This window comes from Melospiza melodia, chromosome 2 (genome assembly GCF_035770615.1).
Source record: "Melospiza melodia melodia isolate bMelMel2 chromosome 2, bMelMel2.pri, whole genome shotgun sequence".
Classification (NCBI taxonomy): domain Eukaryota; kingdom Metazoa; phylum Chordata; class Aves; order Passeriformes; family Passerellidae; genus Melospiza; species Melospiza melodia.
This window is the reverse complement of record NC_086195.1, coordinates 70,455,392-70,477,314: the sequence shown is the minus strand read 5'-3', so window position 1 is coordinate 70,477,314 and position 21,923 is coordinate 70,455,392. Positions and strand designations below refer to the sequence as shown.

Genomic DNA, 21,923 nt, shown 5'->3' with positions numbered 1-21,923 from the left:
CTATCAGTCTGAAAGTACATCTTTCTGGGAATTTCCATGGCTGTTGACTGGGTTTTGGTTTCCTGTCAATCATCTGCTTCTTCCCAGAACAAAGGTTTGGCAGCTGAGAAAATCTTGCAAGCATTTTCCATTTCTAAGGGGGAAAAAAATGGAAATTTAACATATTTTCAGAAAAAGTGATCACAGTCATACAAACTAGTGTTTGGAACCATGGAGAAGAGAGGCAGGCTAGGTATTTTGTCCTTGTTCTGTCCAACAAACTCAGTATTTCCATTTGTTTCCAACTCAGAACTGTGAGCAGAATTCATTATGGCTAATAGAAATGTTTTTGCAGATGGGGAAACTGGCACAGGAAGATTAGAGGCTGTTGCTGAAACAGCCCCTCTGGCACCCAAAACAGACCATAGGAGAGGCAATGGTCCATGAAAGAGATTCAGACTATCTACTTTCCAGGTTTGCCAGACTACAAAGGCAGCTCATTTCAGCAGCACAGGTTCCCTGCGTCTTTGTGCACAGACTTCATGTCTGAACTGGAACACTCAAGATTTTGAGATAAGTAGGGAGGCACCTGGACTGTGCCTAAGTCTCTGGAGGGACCCAGTTTTGTTGGTTGTTTTTAAAGGCTGAACACCCCCCACTATTGAACACCACCCACTAAAGACAGTGCAGAAATACCTGGAGATGCTGCCCACATTTTGCTCATCGGATTTGGCTTATTAAGGCTTCATGGCAATAGTGCTTACCGTAGAAATGGGAAATCTGGGCCAAACCCTGAATCCTCTGCCTGGAAGGTGTGGACGGGTGCTGCTGCTCTGCTTAGCTTAGCAAAGCTTCAGCCAAGCTCTAATGAGCCACCTTCAACCCTCCTGTCAAAGCTGGGCTGCCTTGAAAGAACCATAGTACCAGAAGCAGAACAAGTGAGAAGAAACCATTTCTGGTCATACTTACATGGGAATGTGGGGGTTTTGTGTCTCTTCCAGGATGGCTAATGAATCCTGACATGAAGAAATATTGGATGAAGTGCTGGCCATCCTCAGGAGTGCCTTCCCATGACAATTTTCTCTCTGGTTCCTTAATCTTGTACTCTTTTCTTCACAATGGCCCAGCTAAAGCAAAAAGAATGCAAACAATCATACAGGATGGGTGTCATCATGGCAGCTATGAATTCAAGCCACTCAAAGTGAGGATTGTGAAGAAACATGTATTTTATTCCAAGACAAGTGTGCTGCCATGCAAGCTACTGCACTGGCCTTCCATCCTTCCTTGCCTCCCTTCATTCCTCCCTCTTTCTGTGGGATGCCTGCCCTGAAGTGCACTCAGGATCTTGAATCCCCACCAGGATTGCTGGTGTACAGGGCTGCTCAAAATCCTTCCCATGGAGTGTTTTCTGCTGGTTCACTCAATGTAGAGTATCAGTTCACCCTGTAAAGGCTGACCTTGTGCAATCAGTGCAGAAAACTGGGAATGCCAACAGCAGCACTTGCCTCTCTGCATTGACTTGGCAGCTTGAAGATCAGTGTAGCACTTTGGATCACTCTGCTGGGCCACCTGCCTGCTACTAAGGCACTGCAAACCTGCACTGGTTAACTGGGTGCAGCCTGAGTCCCAGAGTCATCTTAGTTAATATCAGCTGCCTAGTCTCATATTGTGAGTACTTCTGCAGTGCCAGTGAAGAGGGAGCTAAGCTTTTCAAAGAGAAATTCATCTGTTCCCAAACAGCTGCTGGAGAGAAGAGATGATCTCTGGAGGTTTCTGTCTCTCCCCATCAGATGTCAAATGAGTTTAGAAACCATTTAGATGGCTGTCATAAACTGCACACCTAACCTTTATTCAGTGACTTCACTAGAGTCATCAAGAAAATTTGTATCACAGATGAAAATAGAAAACAGGTTCCTAACTGTTAAACCTGTAGCCTCCTACCTTCAGGTAGAAGGATCTGCCCTGCTCATTAAGAGATTAATGTCCTATTTATTGAGTTCTGATCATATGAACATGAGCAAATAAAAACATTACTTTAACGTCCTTGTGTATCAGGTGCTCACAGAAACTGTGCTCTTTTTTTGGGGTGTTTTTCAAATCCAAAGAGCCACAAACAAATGCGAATCCAGTTCCTCCTCTCTTACCAATAGCAATACATTTCTCCCATGCTGTATTTTCTGTTCTGATTCATTTGTCAGTGTTGCCTTCAGGAGCTATGGTAACTATAGAGTGCTGCAGCACATCCTAGGCTGAAGAATTTTTCTCTCTCTGATGGATATCTAAATGCTATTGAAAGGTTTTTAGGTTTGCCTGAGAACACTTATTTGGATGAAAGGGGATCAGTGCTCCAGAGAAATATTTTGATTCATTAGAACTTAATTTTGTTTTAATATTCTCTGCATAGTTGGAATATTAACTCAATTTAATTTCAGGATAAACCTGTAGCAATGCATATGCTTTTTGCTTTCACTATTCCCATTACTGCCTTTCAATCCCAACTGCATCCTCTGGGCGTGGTAAAGAAGTGAGCACACACCCAAAACCAGATGGAGCCCACCCAAAAAGAGACTTTCTCATTGCTGACACTTCACATTGACTCAAAAGGAAAAACAAATAGCAAAAAGTTCTAATATGTGTATAGTTTATGTTGAATAAGAAAGGACACTGAAATACGTTTCTTCCACAGATGCAGTACCTAAGCACACTTTATTCTTTCAGAAACAAAGATGAAAAAAATCAAGGCCAGATCTCATTTGTGATACTTCTTGTAGTACAGCTGGGGATGCACAAAAAGCCATGCTGCTTGGGCTCTGTTACAGTGAATTGAAGTATTCTCCAGCAGAGCTGCTGTTGTCCCACACTCTGAGCTGCTTCCTGTTAACCACACTTTCTCTACCCCGAAAAATGAGCAGCCTCCTGTTGCTGACAGCTAATTAACATGCTGTCAGGGACAAGGAGCAAATATCCATTGCACAGTGCATCTGCAAAGTGGCATCAGTGTGGAAACAGTGGTTTTGCTTCTAGAGCCTTGGTAACCCCAAACAAGTGTCTTTTGATCCTCCTAGGCTATTGTGGTGACAGATGGAGAGAGGATTCTTGGTTTAGGAGACCTAGGAAGTTATGGCATGGGCATCCCAGTTGGAAAGCTCGCTTTGTACACAGCTTGTGGTGGAGTTAACCCACAACAATGCCTCCCTGTCCTGCTGGACGTTGGCACAGACAACGAGGTAAGACAATTTTTCATTAATCTGACATGGGGAATAAAGAATCAAGATTAGTGCTTAACTGGTGCCAGTTTCCTAAATGTGGAGACAAGACTGGAGACATCCAAAATGAGAGGATGGCTAGACCAGCACTGCAGAAAAATGGGAAGGTTTAATTCTGGTTTGATGCATGAGAACCTTTTTTCCTTGTGGGGAACTGAAATAAGCACTAAATAGACTCATGGTCCCCTGGTGAAAAGACTCAATCTCAGAGTTACCAGCTGGAGCTGAAAGCTCAGCTCCACCTTTCAGCATGGCAAGGTGAGTTGACAGGCTTCGTACAGGAGGTCCCAGAATGATTGTTCCTCTGGTAATTGTGAGGGAACAGGCAGATATTCATGTCTGTGTAGAGATGACTATATTCCAGAAATGGAGAATCCCTGGTGAGTGGTTTGGGAATGATTAATGTCACTGTTTTGTTAGATTACACATGTTACTGCACACGATAACCAAGCAAGAGGACTCCATCTGTTTGCAGATTCTTGCCTTATGACTCTGGCTCAGAAAGGCCAAAGTGAAACATTTCAGCAATGCCAGAATGGACATCTGTGAGGATGTCTTTTTAAAGTTAATATCCTATAGCGATTTATGATGCCTTGGCTTGTCCATTTTTGTAAAATTTACTTGTGCTTCACATGACCCCAAACCAAACACACATTTCTTGAGGGACATGAAAAATCTGGGGTATAAGAGCTTTGAGTTTGTGTATAAAGACGAATTAATGCTGACATTTTCAGACATGCTGATGCGCACTGGACAGCTAGATTTTCTACACCTCTTTCAGTCCTGCCCCAAGCTTCTCACATTGGACCCTTGAAAAGAATGAAAGAATGCAAAATCAGTGCCCATAACTGACATTTGAGAATCTCAATTACCTCTTTGGTCTCTGGCCCCAGGATTATGTTACCCCTTTAGCATAGCAGCCTGTAATGGACTTGTGGAATACAGGGTGTGCTCATCTCAGCCTGATTCATGGTCTTTCCTGAAAAGGGAGAACTCTGAGTTTGGACCCACTGAGGCTAAAGCAGGAATTGTGTCTCAGTCTCTCACTTACTGCAGTCTCCAGTCAATAGAGCATTGTACTTTATTTTGGATCCTTCATCTCTTCCTTGTCCTCCGTGCTGATCTGCACACCACCAGTGCTTTGAGCTTCCCAGCTGAAGCTTCTCCCAGAGGGACCTGGGTAAAAGTGCTCTTCCCATGAAAAGCATCTGACGGGCATGTCCATCTTGCTTCTGTCTCAGCTGACAGTGGGCACTAAAATCCCAACTGGCACCAGTGATTTTTAGGCCTCTGCAAGGGTCAGATGGCATCAGAAGAAGGGATTTAGAGAATCAGTCTTGGACCCTTTTTCCTCCACCCAAGATTAGATGTAATTTATGTCTTTAGGAACTTCTCTGTGATGGCAATTTCCACATCTGGGGTTAACATATAGAAGCTGCTGTTTTCCAGCAATATGAACAATGTATTTCCTCACCATATAAGTAATTTGTTTGCTTATTTATTTAATGGCATTCTCTTGCACATAAACCCAGATTAACTGAACTCTAAGCACATCCTAGGAGCATCCTGCCCCACAAGTAAACTTGTTTATCAGTGCATTAATAAGATACCTCTCATATGCATTCATCCTGTTCATTTCTGCCCATCAACTCTGGTGACCCAAGTGTGACTGTTGCTAATACATGAACCTCAGGTAGAACTCAGTAAATACAGCCATTGTGTTATATTTTTAGCATCAGTTGCCAACTTATCCTCCTGACAATCTTTGTGTACACATAATACTTTGTGTACACTTTCAGCAAATCAGTCTCTTTTCAGAGCCTGGCATTTCTCACCTTGTCTGTGGCAGAATTTTGTGCTCTGTGAACAGGGCCCAGAGCACACAGTGCTGTAGGAGCAATCAGGGAAGTTATGCAAATGGGTCTCCTTTCTGTTTGTGGCCCTGCAGAGCCCTAATGTATCAAACTCACAGGGAAACCTCTTTCATCTTTCCTTCGAAGGGAAAACAGCTGTGGCTGTAAAAACAGATCTGATAGCATACCTGCCAGTATTTAGGACTATATGGCTGCAGGACAATAAATGTGAGATGGGTCATCCTCCCCTCATGTGGATAGTTTGGTTCCTGAAATTGGAAGGGGAGTTCCTTTGCAGTGACTCTCAGAAGTGTTGGCCTACCTGCCTCCTGCCGGTGTTTGTCCTGTAATTTCCGTGCTGACCCAATCCTTTTTAGGTGAGTTGTGGATGTTGACTTAACACCTTGGAGGAATGGCGTGAATTTATGTTCCTATTGAGAACCAAAATCTAAATTAATCTGTTGTATGAAAATACCTTGACTTTATACCTGCCAGATAATTGAGGTGAGTGCTAGGCAGGTGCAGGGCTTGGGAACATTCTTCCATGTGATTGTGGTCTGTGCTGTCACCCAGAAGGCCTAAATGGCAAATCATTTCAAGTTACATCAGATGGTCTTCATTGCACAAAGCACTGTTAGTGGTCAACAGCTGTCCTGCCCTCAATGAAAAATTAAGAACTGAATGCACAGTGAACACCCCCACACAGGGTCAGTTTTATTCACTGAGAGTAGGCACTTTGGCAGAGAGCCTTTGGTAGAGATGTTCTGGGGATGCAGAGCTCCATTTCCTATGGCAGTCAAGAGCTGTTGCATCCCTCTGACTTTATTTATGCTAAAAGATAGGCCACAGCTTCCTACAGAAACACTTCCTGCTTGGGAGGAGACGTGTGAGCTGGCATAGTAAGTAAAAGTAATATGACTTCATCAGACAAAAATTTTTGGTAGGCTGGGACATAAATCTCTGTCCGTCTGCAGAAGAGATGTCAACAGAATTGCTTTGTGTCCTAGGCTCTCCTGAATGATCCACTGTATATTGGACTGAAACACAAGAGGGTTCGTGGGAAGCAGTACGACGAGCTGATGGATGAGTTTATGCAGGCAGTTACCAACAAGTAAGTGGGGTTATATACATGGCTCCTCCGGGCTGCTTCCATTTCAGAACAAATGTTGCAACTCCTGAAATAAACATCAGTATAATTGATCATCCAAGCAAAGGAAGGTCATTTCAATGCAAGTCTCCTGGGTGGTCTGCAAATGACTCTTTGTGCTTGAACACTCTGTGTCAAAAATATTTGTCTCCAGAGAACTGGGACTGACTATTTATAAGCATTTCCTATCCACATAGGCCGGAGGTGTCAAACATATGTCCTGTGGGCTGGATCTGGCCTCTGTCATGTATTTATGAGCCTCATTCAGCATAGTCAGAACCTAAACTTTGGTTTGTTTACACTTTAGAGAGGAAATTTCTAGCTCTTGCCATTGTGAAGGAAATCATCTAAATGGAAATGGCATGTTCCTTCACACTTAGTGGAGTATGCAGACTGCCTCCCTATGGCTTTGTCAAAAATAGGAATTTTCCTGCTGGCATTTAAGTCTGTGGAATGAGAAGGCCAGGATTATAAGCACTGTCCTGTAAAGTGTGGGACAGACCAGCTGCATACTTCCCTTCATACTCACTAACTGGGATAGAGGGTCTCTGATGTACCAGGAAGTTTAATATGGGAAAAGCAGAACTACACCTCAGCCCTGTGCACCTCTCTCTGAAAAATAAAAGAAAATGTATTAAACTCTCCATGACTATCCAAAGAGATTATCATAAGAAGGAATGTGAGCTCAGTTGTTAAGGGAAAAAGACTCATATTTGGAAAACTTTTTTTGCCTTTCCTAAAACCACAGATGATACTGATAAGGAGCAGTAGAGGGCTGCAGCCTCTGCCTGATTGCCAAGCTGCTGCCTGTCTTCTCTTCCCAGAGAAGGAGCTATGTTTGACCCTCCCTCTGTGTCCAGGCAGCTGTATGTGTGTGTGCTCCTGCACAGAGGGGAGGGAGCAGGTGGTACATGTGTCACCACCTCACAGTTCCCTGTCTCCCTGGAGGCAGGAGGCACCATGAGCAGTGTCTGACACAGCATCTGCCCATCCACTGACAAGGATGGATTTGCACATGGTGGGACTGCCCTGCTGGCTGTGGTGGAGGAAATAGGGACAGAAATGCAGAGGACTATCCAGTCACAGCTGAACCTTCTTTATATTTGATAAAGAAGGTAAATTATTTGATAGGACAAAAGACATTTGATAAATGTCATTTGATTACATTGTAGTATTATGTTAGGTGCTTTGTGTATTATCTAGTGGGACAAAATTCTTAGAGGCTAGAAAGCTGGTAAAACACAACTAGGAAATCACAAGAGACAAGTAGAAACAATTTAAGAGTCATCAGGGTTGATTTGTGGGGGTTTTGTTTATTTTCATTTTAGTCACTAATTAATCCTTCAGGGAAACTCTATCCTGCTTTTTTTCTGGCCAGAAGACCATGGGGGTATTGCAGTGTTGGTGTTGATGATAGGATAGGAACAATAGAATGAGAAAGCAGATTATGGTCTCAGCCATCATAAATTTTGCTCTGAGATTTATGCTTGTGGTGTTAAATGCAAAGCTCATTGCACCCACTAAAGACAATTTGCCTTTTCTGTGCTTGCTGTTGGAAAGGAAGGATTGGCTGTTATTTTCCTGTGTTTAGTTTACATGAGCTAATCTCCACATTGAAGGGAGAAGACCATGAAACAATGAACTCTTATCTTGGGAGGCTGTGAAGTCATGTCTAATGCTTTCATCCAAGTATTGGTAATCAAGTTCCTGGGGCCCCTGTCCCTGCTTTTCTATTTCCCTTAACCAGGATGAATTCCTTGAACACAGTAATGCCCCTGAAAGTTCTCAGCAAAGTGGGGCTGGGAAATTCTGCTTTGCACTTCTCCATTCACATCTGTAAAGTATTTGGAGATCCTAAAGTGAAAGGAGCCATTACCCTATATTATCATCCTGACCACCAGCATACTTTAAAGCATTGTTGGGGTGTGATCCTTATGCACTCTGGGCTAGTGAATAATCCTGCTATTAGCCTGGGTTTGGCAAACTCATATGAAGCAGGTTCATTTGGTCTCAAATTTCCACTGGAATGAGTGGATTGAACCCAGTAGGAGCTCTTGCTTCTGTTACAAAAGGAAGTAGAAATTGTTCAGAAGGTCAAGAACATGCTGCTTTATTGTAGCCTGCTTCCACTTTTGAGGCAACCTGTGAGTCTGAGCTGCTGCAATGTCTTATACAAGTCTGTAATGTCACATGCAATTTCAGTTGCTTGGGGAGGAACCTTTTGGTTTTTTGCCACAAATCCCTTGCAATTTGGGGGTTTCCTTTTCATCTTGATATTCATGCAGAAATTCTGTCTGCTCCCTGAGGGTACTTAAACTTCTCATGGAAACCATTTGTCAGTCCCTCTGCAGGGGTACCTCCCACCCTGTCAAAGCACTGCTGGCTCAAGGGACATTTGTCACTGAAGTGGAATGTGTTGGAGCCCACAAAAAAGCCAAGCGAGTGAAGATTTAATCTTGTAATGGAATAATAATATCAACCAGATGTCAAATTTCTGCTGCTGGAGACCCACAGAGTCATAGAAAGGACTCCTGGTCTCATAGTACCCACCTAGTAGTGAAACAAGGCATGTGCCAGAGGCTTCAGAATTAGCAGTTCCAATATTTTGAAATAAAGTGTGGGCACCCTGGGCAATTTTAGGAAGAAAAGCTTTTTCTGGAACAGCTGGATAAATGTTTGTGTTTTCCTGCTGCCTAAACCACCATTCATTACTCTTTCACCTAAAACATGTGAAACATGTAAAATGACTCAGCTCTTTAACAACAGCTCTAAGCTATGCCTTTTGCACCTCTTGGGAAGCAACTACATGCAAAATTTGGCCCATTGAGCCTACCTGTGTCTGAATGAAGCAGCCTGACAAATTGCTGTTTTCTCACAGTGAGCAGCAATATGCTTCACATGGAAAAATGCACTGTGCTTCAGTTTTCCATCTGCTCAGTTACTGTGGCAAAAAGTCAGTCTCGCTCTTAACCTGGTACATCTCTCTAGGCTGAAATAAGTATTCACCTAAAGTCTCCAAGGATTATAATCGGAATAAACCACAGAGCTTCTGGGGCTTGTATATCTGATCAAATTATGCTTGTGTAGCTTTCATCATGCTCCAAGGGGCCAGACCTGTCCCAGAACTCCAGCCTCCATTTAGAGCTCTAGCCTCAGTCACTGGCTGGCAGATGTGGAATGTGCAGCCTGAGACTCTACGAGATGCAGTTCCCCACGCCAGCAAACCGTGTCACAGAAGCCTCATTAACCTGTCATAACTTCACTCCCCTTTTCTTTCCCATCAGTGCTTATTAACAGAGTGACCAGGGGAACAAGCTTTCTGTGTCATAAGGCAGAGCATAGGAGGCATCAGGAGATCAAGTGTTCAGTTTCTCAGACGGGAAAAGAAAGATACCTCTGCTGGGTTTCTTTTCCCTTGTGAATGTTGCATACCTGATTTCTCTTTGCCTAATGCCTTCCCAGTACTTTTACCCACAAACACACCAAGTCGGGTCTTACGTGCTCTTCAACAATCAGAACCCACTTCTGTTTCAGCAGTTCTTGAGGATCATGGATCACAAATTCGCCAGCACTTTCCAAAAACAAAATCACCAGTACAGGTACACCCCCATTTTATTTCTTCACATGCTCTGGTTAACGTGGCTAATTGATCCTGAAAGATTAGACTTTATTTTCTAGGCACCAGTATCTAGGCAGTGATGGGCTTCAAAAAAGCCTTCACATGTACTGCTAACACTCAAAGTCACTCCCTAGCATCTGTGTGTCTGTTAGGAGGCCTGCACACCATCACTGGTGCCTGGGCATCATGTAGACCAGATCCATCCCTCACGGAATACAAGGTGGATATTCTCCTTGCCCATCTGTCCCAGTTACCATGGCCAGATGGACTCTGACAGCATTCATGAGGGACAAAGATGGGAAGAGCCACCCCAGCTGTGCACTGTCCTGGCTTGATGTGAGATAAGATCATCAGCTGGCATCTGTAATCTGCTTTAAGACGTTGGATGATATTTTAAGTCAAGGAACAATATTTAGGTTTCATTAGCTTGATTTTCTGCTACTGAAGAATGACTGAGCTCCAGATGTGCTGCTAGGGATCGCTGTGGCTTTTGTTACCATGAATTCAAAGCCTTTGGGTAACCTAGTTACAGATGTCACAAAGCCCTCTGCTCTGGGCTTTTATCTGGGCTTTTCCACGTACGCCAGATGAACCATAGCAGTTTCAGTAAGATGCAGCTGGAGAAGCTCTGTTTGTGCAGAAGGTACAGGGTGAGGTTCTCTCTGCTCCTTGCTGTGTGCTAGAGGGTAGCTCAAGGCTACATCTGAGGGGCAGCACTAATATGGTTGCATCTCCTGCTTTTGGCCTGCTCCTGAGAAGCCTTGTAGCTCCAGCTGCAGTGCTTCCTCTTGCCAACTGCAAGCAGAATGGTGTCATTTTGCATAAAAGCAGTAGAATGCTCAAAGCAGCCATTAGTGCTGGTCTTAGTGCTTCAATGTCACGAGATTGGATGCGCAAGATAGTTGTTTGGAGGTTTTTCCTTAAACAGAATACTATGAAAGTTGACTGTGAACTTTCAAGATTCTCTTTTCCCCAGGAACTTGGTAATCTATCTTAATTTCATTTTGCCCCTTATGCTGTTTCTAACAGTAGCTCATAGCAGATGCCCTGGCATATGACTAAGAACAGCAATCCTTCAGCACATCCCCCAGTTTCCAAAATGTACAATTCTGGGTTTTCCTGATATGTTTGTGCTTCAAGGGGTGCTTTAATTGACACAGCACCCCCTGAATCCACAGCGGGCTCTGTGCCTCAGAGCATGGTGCCTATGTTTATGTTGGCAGAAGCCCAGTGAGACTCCTGCCCAAAGTTAGAAATGATCTGTAGCCTAAGATGATGGTGAGGCAGGCAGTGGGTCACATTGGGTTTGTGATGCAGCTCCCTGGCATGGGATTTCTTAACCCAGGACCCAGAGTTCCTAAGTTTGTATTGGCTCCAAGGTATCCCTGGAGCCTCCTCTCTTCCAGGCTGAACAACCCCAGCTCTCTCAGCCTGTCTTCAGTAGGAGAGATGCTCCAGTCCTTTGATAATCTTCACAGCCTCCTCTGGACCCACTCCAACAGGTCCACATTCTTCTTGTGTTGGAGTCCCCAGAGCTGGATGCTGGATCCAGGTGGGGTCTCAGGAGGGACAGAATCCCCTCCCTTGCCCTGCTGCCCACATTGCTTTGGCTGCAGCCCAGGACACAGTTGGCTTTCTGAATATGGGAGAACATTCAGTTCTCCATCCAGCAATATCCCCAGGTCCTTCTCTACAGGGCTGCTCCCAGCTGGCTCTGAGGAGGTGCCTGACCAAACTGTGGCCTGTGGCCAGGAATTGTGTGGCAGAGTACTGCTGGGCTGATGAGAAGCCTGACAAGTATCATAGTAACAATTGAATGCTAAGATTGGCTTCAGGACCGCAGAGAGACTCAGGTTCTAGTCTTGTTTGACTTGCTTGAGTGGACTTTGTTTTTCCAATTTTAAATGCTGAGCACTTGCCAAGCATGATATTTTTCTGATGATGGGCTTCTTTACAGATAACTACATTTTTCTTGGAAATCAGAATTTGGTTGCTGGTGTTTCAAGCAGCAATAGGAAGATGACAAGGACAAGGACAATTTGTTTCTTCTCTGCCTGGTTTTATCTAAGACTAAGGAAAGGAGTTGCAGCTCCTCAAAGCGGATTCCTTGCATCATGAATGGCTGAAAACAGTGCTGTAAAATTTTAAATTCAGACAAGGACTGGAACTTCTTTCTTACAATTCTTTCCATGAAGGAACAGGATCTTTTTGCAAATACTTTTTTTTTTTTTTTTTTTTTTTTGCATGCATGTAAGAATGTATTATATTCCCTCTTCATTGTCAAAAAAAAAAACCCTTTTGATACTGGTCAGCAAAGGCACTGCACAGGTCCTCAGGCCACCCTTGAAGTTCTGACTTGGGCAGTTTTGGTCAGATGCTTCTCAAATGGTAACTGCTGCCTCATTAATTTTTTCCTCTCTGACCTCATGGCTTATAATGAGTCTGAATGAACTCAAAGAGGTACATACAAAAGAGGATGAAAGAGAAAATTGCATATTGAGATTGTTTAGGCAACTGAGAAGTCTCTTGAATAATGAATCTAAAAGCAATGTAATCATTGCTGCTTTTCTGGGATTCATGGTCTTTTGTTCCACATTTTTGTTCCTCCACCTGTTCAGGTGGTCATCCAAGGGAAATGTGTACCATTCTCTGCAGGGGATACAGACTTTGCTGAGAGCATCTTTTCTTTTGGCACAGCCGTGGGGTTCTGTGTAGATCTAGGTGAAGAGTAACAGTACCAGAGCAACAATACAGCCATAAACAAAGCATGAATCCTATGTTTGTGGGTTTCCCAGGAAAAGGGATCAATTCTTAATACATATTTTCAGGTGATAATTTTTACAAAAGGCTTATTATATGTATTTAACATCATCTAGAGTCATCCTTCATTAGGGTGACAGTTTGTACTATTATTTTAATCAATAGTGTACTGTTTTATTGGAAGTACTGTTTGTACAAGATTTGCTAGGCAAAGGCTGAAGATTGGACTAAAATGAGTGTATGGGATCATTCTATAAAGCATTTCCCAGCGAGGCTATTTTCACAGGAAGATTTTTGCAAGATATGAGAGCCAGAATTTGGGTCATAATTATTTGTGGCACAAAACCATGAAATAAGCAAACTAATAAGACAGCAATATAATCTTTGCCTGAAAGACTGGTGAATATTTTTGGAAGAGCAAGAATGGACAAAGTGTATCTTTTTGTTTCCAATTCTATAAAATGGGTAAATTAAATCCAGAGGTGGCAAAGAACAGAATCCCCCAGATGGTGGTCTGGCAGCCAACAGGAGACATGGTGACAGTATTAAATAATGCCTCCTGCAGTGCAACCAGTTACAAGTTTCAGCATGTCTGAATTTTTTCAAAAACACCTCTGTCCAAGGATCCTTCTTGACAGCCTACAGATGTAAGAATGACTCATGCTGAGGGGAAAGCTCCAGTTCCACAAGGAGACATAGAACTGCAGAGATCCCACAACATGCAAACTGCAGTGTGCTCAAGAGGAATGGCAACACTTTGAGCCCAAAACCATTCAAAAATGCAACTTTCCCTTTTTTGAAAGGGAGATAAAGAACTGAGAAATGGGAGAAACCACACTGGCCATGGCACTTGCTCGGTTTCTATGTACCTTGTCGGTCTGAAATCCAGATAGTGTACATTTAAGCTTTCCTTTTAGATAAAGGCAGTCAGATCCTGGCTGTTTAACTACTCATGTCCCATGCCAAGAAGATCATAGAATGCTCTAGAGAAGATGAATCATTGACAGTCAGGATGGGATTGCTGGAGAGAGCCAACCTTAGCTGGCTGTGCCTTTCCTGGACTGGAAAACATTCAGTCCTGATGTGACCTGCTGATCTGCTTCCAAATCTCCTTCAGGGCTCTCAGCTGAAAGTTAGGAGATGAGTCACATGGACCAGTGGAAGAATCTATGAGAACTGACAACAAGCCAAGCAGGCTGACCTCAAGAGTCTCTTCCTATCACAGCAGTTTTGAATATCTCTCTGCAGGGCCAGCAGCAATTCTTGCTTCAAATTTAAGAATATTTAGATGTCTTGGAAGGGATCTTCAGAAATCCTTGTTCAAATACTCACTTTATGAACACTTTTTCTATTAAAAGGCATCCTGCACCTGCAGACAGCAAATATGTGAGTACTAACTGGGACTGCATTCATATCAGATGTCTCATATTAAACAGAACAGAAGGTTCAACAAAATCCTCACTAAAAATTACTCCTCTGAAGGAATTCATTAATTTTGATTTCTTAGCGGGAAATACAGTGTTTCCAATTAAACACAATTTTGCAAAATCAGTTTTCGTTTTAAAACACTATGATGGGGGGAAACTGGCCGGTGTAATTCACTTCATCAAGTACTTCTGTGCTTGCTGACAGGGGACCACTTGGTTTCTGCAGACATCAACAAAGAAATTGCAAACATTGAAGGGCAGCATAGTATTGCAGTGAAAGGGTGATAAGCCAGTGACCTAAGCTGCATGACATATATATTTAAGATGCTCCCAATGAGATCTTCCCAACTGTGATAATTAGATAATATTAGATAATATTAGATTACTTCTCCTAATTTAGATGTCTAAAGTTATATATCTAAATTTAGGTTGTTCATCTTAGTCTGCCTTCATAGACACTCTGAAGAAAGAGGCCTCTCCAGAGATGTTATCTACTTCCATTTTTCACTCAGACTAGTTGAAAGAAGTTGCTCTGGATATGCCCTTTCTCTCCATGGTCTGAGAGGGCAGTCAGACTTGTCCAGCTGGGCAATACACAGCTGGGCATTACACACCACCTTTTAGTTATGTAAAGGCAGTAAAAGAAATCCCATTCTGCACTGCATTTTATTGGCTGGATTGCAATCCATGTAGCAGCTCTCGGGACACCCTTTTCCTTTGCTGTACCAAGTATTCTCCACCTTCTTACCTGAGCTGGACCTTTTCTTAGCATTGTTGCATATTAAAGGACTTCTGTGCTCCAGTCCCAAGTTGGCTACATTTTACTTTTGGGTGCAACCCAAACATTCTTTGTAGAAAGCTCTTAATTCCTTTGGGATGAAAAGAATTACACAAATATTGAGATGCTGGCTGTAGGGGATAGTAGAACTGACTCATAATGTTGATGCTCACAAAGATCTTACTGCACGTGGCCCCAGCAGCTGGTTTGTTCAAACTCCTTGTTAAGTTCATCCTTAAGCTGCTCTGGTCACCCTTGGATGGAGCACAGCACGCAGCTGCCAAAGTACCACTAGAAAAGGGCAGCAAGATCAACTGGCAGATTTCTAATTTCAGTGACTTTGGGTAGCACAAGTTCTTTAAATTTCTCTCAAAACTTCAGTAAGGTGAGTAGCCCTTGAGGACAAAGATCATGATCTGAGATTCCCATCTTTAGCTGTGAATCCTAAATACTTGGTTCTTTCATTTAAAGCATCCAGTCATTGGGTCTTACCATGACCAATTTGTGTTCTTTATGAATGAAAACTTTAGTTTTCACATTATTCAAAGGCCCACATAAGCTCAAAAATGGAGTTCATACTTCAAAAAGCTCAGTAAATGTGTGGCAGTGAAAAAGAAACCATCTTCAAAAAATAGTGAGAGGAGCATGCTCTATAGCACTGTCCTGTCATACTGAGGGGCAGAAAGAGAAATGAAGTGTTCATGGGCTACCATTCTTCTTTTGTGCTCTGCTTAATAAAAAGAGATCAAAGATGAAAATAGAAGTAACTTGTGCACTGTCCCCTGCTGCAGACCACAAATGGGAAGTGAGGAAGGAGCTCACAGAGCTGGTCACATGTACATTAATGCTGGCTGAGGTCACTGCTTTTGTTAAGCAAGTCAGTAATGTTACTTCCTTGTGATACCAATAAATAAGACTGGTGTTAGATAAATAGTTTCTATAGCAACTGAAGTTGCATAAAAATTTGCCAATTATTTGCTGTGAGATTTTGGCAGATGTTCTGGATGCTGTGTCACCTCCCTCTTAGCCGTATTTTCCTTACACATCCAAATGATGAATAAGAGGAACATCCATTAGTAAGCTGATCTTCAACCAGACCAGGTTGCTCAGAGCCCCATCTAACCCTTACCCTGAATGTTACCAGGGATGGGGCATCCACCACCTCTCTCACTGACTGTGTCAGTCTTTAAACACTCTCGCTATAAAAAATATTTTCCTTACATCTAGTTTGAAGTTTGAATTCACCCTCTTTTAGTTTTAAATTGTTACCAACTGTTGCTACAGGCCCTACTAAAAGCTCTGTCCCCATTGTGGTCCTTTTCTAAAAGCAAACACAGAGAACGGGAAGCAAGTGTTAGAGCCAACACTTGTCCCTTTGTGAGACCAGGGGTTTATCAAATGAGAGATTCTCAGGATGGAAAAATAAAGGAGCATAATGCATGTGCTTATCCTTGTCTCCTTACTGACAGATATCATTGAAATGGAAAATAATAATAATAATAAATTCAAGGCCTTTCTAGGAGAGTCTGACCGCCCACACTGTGAGTGCCATGAAAAGGCTTTTTCATGACAGAAGCCTCAGTTCTCAAATGGAGAATGTTTTATCCAGTATCCGTTTCTACACTAAAGCGGGGGTGTTCTACCTCAGATTTCAGTGGCAAAGGAGGAAAATCTGAATAGAAGATATGTAAGGTGATGCTATGTCTAACAAAGTGCAGCTATTTAGAGCTCCTTCACCTGCCTGCAGCCCAGAGGTTACTAATAGTTGCATTACTCATTCCCTGAGTTTCTCTCACGGCCCTATCACATTGATGTATGAGAAACAAGTAATTATGGCCCTTTTAGATTTTATTTGCAAAGCTTTTATGCAGCTTAAGAGTCATACAAACTTGCTGAATGTGTATACATGTGGACCAGTCTGAATATTACCCAGTTTATAAACTGCACACTTCTTGAAATTACTGGACAATTATGGAAAGTTTGCAATTATTTCCTGCCTTTTCACTCTACAGGTCACTAGCTGTCATTGCCTGCTGGTTTCCTGCTAAACAACTCAGTGGAGAAAAACATTTCTAACGCACAGAAGTGTGGCTGTGAAATCACACCTTGAACCACTCAGTCCCACCGTGAAACACTCACTCCATGGGATCCTCCAAGCAGATTTTTTTCTCATTTCTTGGCCACCTTCAGTTGAAGTGGGCCCCTGGTGGTGTCCCTTTAACTGTTGTCCCTTTGCAGTCAGATTTGCTGTGATGCAGTGTGGCAGCTGTTATCTTTTGCTTTGAGAAGCTCCTCTGCAAATTCACCACTGAAAATTTCTCATACCAAAAGTCCAAAGATGTATGTACATATAGGTATATAAGTACACATATTAAGAAGCCCCTTGAATTATGAATGCAATTTAATCCTGGTGTCCTGATGACTCCACATTTCTCAGTGTGTGGACCTTGGGATGGGTGTGATCCTGTTTGCTGTTGCTGTGCTGCATTTCTGTTGTGATACTTTTATTTCTGCACTACAGTGTCTAGCTACATTGCCTTGGTTACAGGTGTGTATCTTGTCCTATGTTGTATAAATATATTTATCCATTTTAAATTGCCCTTTAACTTGCAGGTATGGCATGAATTGTCTGATCCAGTTTGAAGATTTTGCCAATGCTAATGCTTTTCGTCTCCTCAATAAATACCGCAACAGATACTGTACATTCAATGATGATATTCAGGGTGAGTACTGCTAGGAAAATCAAATTTAACCTTCACCTTGTCATGAGAGGCGGTGGTTAATATCACAAGACTGTTTATTATACAGTAGTCAGATGTCTGACAAATTTTAGAGTTTATACAGAAGCATTTAAAATATAAACAAAAGCTCAGCCATCTGAGTTGAGAAGTGAGTCTCCATTGTTTTTTAGGAGTTTAGCTGTTCATTGAAGAAATATTCAAGGGAGAAAATGGATCATATGCTTTAGATTATGCAGGTAACTTAGAGAGTTCCATTAATTTTCTATAATTTAGCTAAAACAATGATGACGTTTCAACAGTTATGCAAGGCTTTCCGTTTTCATGAGCCAGGTGGTGATTAGCTGATCCTGGCATTTTCCCTCTATTGTTAAACTCTTTACTACATGCACAAAAATAAAGGTAAACAGCTTCTTTCCTCTCTGTGGATGCTAACTCTGCAGTAATCTGAGAACAGATCTGTTCTCCCCTAGCGTGCTTAACATAACTCTTCCAGTGTCACAGAGAAGTGACAGCAGCAAAGCTGGGGTTATAGCAAACAGGTCTCCAGGCCCCGAGAGGCTCAGCAGTCAGCAGGATTGCTCAGTGCCCACAGGGATGCACTCTGCATCCCAGTCTGATGCTGACTTTGCTTTAAACCTTCGGAAGGGCTGTTTGCCCATTTGACAGGGACAAGATCTTCCCAAGTGTCTACAAACAACCAGTTCTCCTCTGAGTCCCTTCATCTTTTCTTTTGTCTAGTCCTGCTTGAAACATGCAGAAATTTCCAATGTTTGATTTAATTATTTGCAGTCAGTTGGGCTCATCCTCACTTGTACTTGAAAGAGACTGAAAGAAACATCAGTGTTATTTTTCACACAATGCTGGTTCTTTTGTGAGCAAACTTTCCAGTGCTGTTTCTGCATCTGCTGCTTATCTAACAATATTTGGCAATGTGTATAGCAGCTTCTTCCTATCTGACACAAGGAGTAAGATCCTGGTTTGGGGAAATGTGGTTGTTGTAGTGGGATGCATGGACCTCCTCAAAGACATTTTCATGAAGAGGGTTTAGAAGCACACAAGCTAAAGGCATTTCAGGGAATGGCACAGGGATACTCCTGTACAAGGAGACTCATCAGGTGTTCTTGCCACCCCCTCTCTCTTCCAGTGAAGAAAGAAGCACAGGAAGAGAAAACCCAGGAGGCACATTTTTGAATTGAAGTATTGAAAGGGGGAACCGAGCACTCAGACTTTTATGAAGATGGGCAGGTGAAGGCCATAATAAGAAGCCAATGTTGTACAGATTTCTTTTGGATTAGTTGCTCTCTCTGAAAGTGGAAGGGGACTCAGCAGTCAAAAAGAGACCAGGTGCTGTGGCAAATCCCACATCAGGGTCCTGGATGTAGGTTTTCTTGGCAGAACTGGAGTGAATGGCAAAGGTTTCTTGGTGAGTTTGAAAGGTTTCTTCAATAACAGAAGAAAAAGAGAATATTAAAGCTAAACTGCATATTCTGAGTGGGAAGCAGCAGACTATTTTTTATTGTTTTCTTTTGGCCGTAGGTCATAGCTGAATACCTCAGACAATTCCTGGTAATGACTGCCCCAGAGCAGCAAACCAAATCCAGGGGGATGCTGTAAAACAGTATTGTCATAAAATGGACCTTATCTGATTCTGCCCAGTTAGATGCATGTCACAGTGCATAGGAGATGTCAAGTCCCCCAAAAATTCTTTGAACTCCTGCGTTTTGAAAGAGTAGGATTTTACCTCTTTGTAATAAAACATGGTTATATTCTCAAATAAAGCATTTTGCTGGCACTGGTTTCTCAGTAGTAGATAATAAAGAAATCCTGCTGAACTTTTGCACAACAAGCAATGAGTCGAAGTAAGCAAGCACCTGTTTAGGCTTTTTTATGGAGCTGTCAGAAAGAAAAGGGAAATCCAAGCTAGGGTTGTAGTCAGAAATCTGTTTTGAGGACCTTTGGAATGCTGAAGTAACGTGGATCTACTCAGTTAACTCTGTCTTGGAATCATGTCAGGGATAAAAGAGTTGAATCTGGGATGAGTAGTCTGATTTACCCACTCTAATATATCCCTCTGTGTCCTCAGATGGTATGGAAAAGGTAGGAAGTGGCATTTTCTCACTTACACTCTCCTGTTCTTTGGGTTTACCTTAGACTCTCTCTTTTCTAATGTGATGATCTTTCATAACTCACCTACTTAAAAAAGTGTTAGACTTCAATGTAAGTGGTGTTTAAATGATTAATGAGAATTATACAAAGACCTTCTTAATGCAGGCCTGATTAATTTTACTCAAGCAAGACAGGAACAGACCTTCTGAAACCTGAATTATTCCAACTTCTGAGCTGGCAATGTTTTAAGTATGTTGAATTAAAAACACATCTTAGGCACAAGCAGTGCAAGGTAGATGAGGCCTGAGCTATAGTATTAAACTCATTGACCATTGGTTTGTGGGACTCTGGATGCAGTGTGCCTACACATACACACCCAGGTGAGATGAGGAAAAAAGGTATAAATTGCTTCCCTTAAGATCCTTTAGGCCTCCCTGTTGCTGCCCCAGGGCCTACACAAAATGAAAAACAGTTTAAAATATTAATACCTACTATTTTTTAACTTTTTTTTTTTGTCCTACAAATTACTGTATTTCCAAATCCATCCTAACCCCAGAGAATGAAGGTGACTCAGACCCTTCCAGTTGGAGCCAGCCTGCTGATGCTGGGTGGGATGCCTGCCAAGTACCACCAACTGGGACGAGGTGATTGCTTATTCTGAAAACCATCAGCCTGGGGTCTAGGCAGGAGCTGGCTCACAGTGCCCGTGTGTGGGAGCTCCTATTGAGGGAGTGCTTCTCCTTCCGCTAAGGGGGTGATGACATCAGTCCTTTCCCAGCTCTGTCTGGGTTCATGCAAGGGGCAACAGCTTCAATTACAGCTCCGAGGGAGAAAATTGATTGTCACTTCTTCCTTTTTCCCAGTAAAATACAAGGGCAGGCTCTGAAGCACAGAAGATTAGAGGTACATGAGAAGGCTTTAGCTCCTGCTCTTTCTCTTCCTCCTCTAACTTTGCTCCACTTAGTTGTTCACAGTGTTAAACAGAAAGTAGACAACTTAAAAGTCTCACAAAGTTGTCAAGTCTGGTGAATCCTTGAAGCAGGCATCTCTGGATTCCTGCTTCATACAAGAAATTACATAAAGCCATTGAAGGCATTAGTTTGGAAGGGTCCTCTGGACATCAGCTAGTCCTCACTCAAATAAAGGGTGATTTTAAACTTAGATCCAAGTTTTATATTATTTCAGGTTCCTCAGAGCCTTGTCCAGCCAAATACTTCGCAGTATATACAGGTTTCCCAATCTCTTTTCACTACCTGTTCCAAAGTTTTCTCATCTTTCCTGTGTGTCTTTTCCCTAATATCTAATTGGAATTTTGTAACATGCAATTTGTGTTCATTGCCCCTCATCGTTTTTTTGTACAGCTCTGAGAAGAATCTGGCCGCTTTACAAACACTCCAACCAGTGCTTGTAAACAGAAATTAGATATCCTCTTAGTCTTCTCCAGCCCTTTCAAACCCAAGCTCCTCAGTCCTTTTTGTAAACCCTGGTCATATTTGTGTCCCTCCTCTGGACTTGCTCCAGTTTGTCATTGTGCTGAAAGCCCCAAATGGGATGTGCTTGTCTAGGGATGACCTCAAAAGTACTGAAATAGAAAAAATTATCACTTTTTTTGACCTACTGTTGACACAGTCTAGCAGCCTGTTGGCCTTCTGTGTCACAAGGGCTTATTGCTGGCTCATCTTCCACTTGCTGTCCATCATGATCCCAAAGTTTTCTTCTGCAAAGCTTTAGGACTTAGCATTTGCCTTTGCTGACCCTCACGAGGTATCCCTGAGCCCATTTCTCCAGCCTGCTGAGATCCCTGAATGACTGTCATACCACCACTGTGTCATTCACTATCCCCAGCTTGTAATCATCCATGAACTTTATGGACGTGCACTCTGTTTTATAATCCAGATTGTTATGAGAACTTAAATAGCATTGGCCTCTTTGTACCAGACCACAAACATTTGAGCCTACCAGCCCAACCACTTTTTCACCCACTTTTTCAGTCTGTACCTCTCCAGTTTGGCTACAAGGATGTTTTGGGAGATTATGTCAAAGGCCTCATGCAGATCAAGGAAAACATCCAGAGTTCTATTTCCATGATGAGAACTTCAGGCATGCAAAATTACAGCATCTCCATGGACTTCTGCCTATTTAGCAGGGATTGTTCAAGAGACAAAGTCCGTGAGACCTGATGAGATGCATCTAAGAATTCATCTTAGATATGTGGCCAAGAGCATTACAAAGTCACTCTTTGAAAGG

At 42.5% G+C, this 21,923-nt stretch overlaps 1 protein-coding gene across 1 annotated transcript in view; it reads left to right on the top strand.

Moving 5' to 3' along the window:
- Nucleotides 1-21,923, top strand: part of ME3 (malic enzyme 3) — a 118,236-nt gene that overhangs the window by 83,217 nt on the left and 13,096 nt on the right. Inside the window, exons 5-7 of the mRNA XM_063148817.1 lie at nucleotides 3,045-3,206; nucleotides 6,106-6,209; nucleotides 17,443-17,552. Of these exons, the coding sequence (XP_063004887.1) occupies nucleotides 3,045-3,206; nucleotides 6,106-6,209; nucleotides 17,443-17,552 (376 nt within the window). The remainder of the gene's footprint in view (nucleotides 1-3,044; nucleotides 3,207-6,105; nucleotides 6,210-17,442; nucleotides 17,553-21,923) is intronic.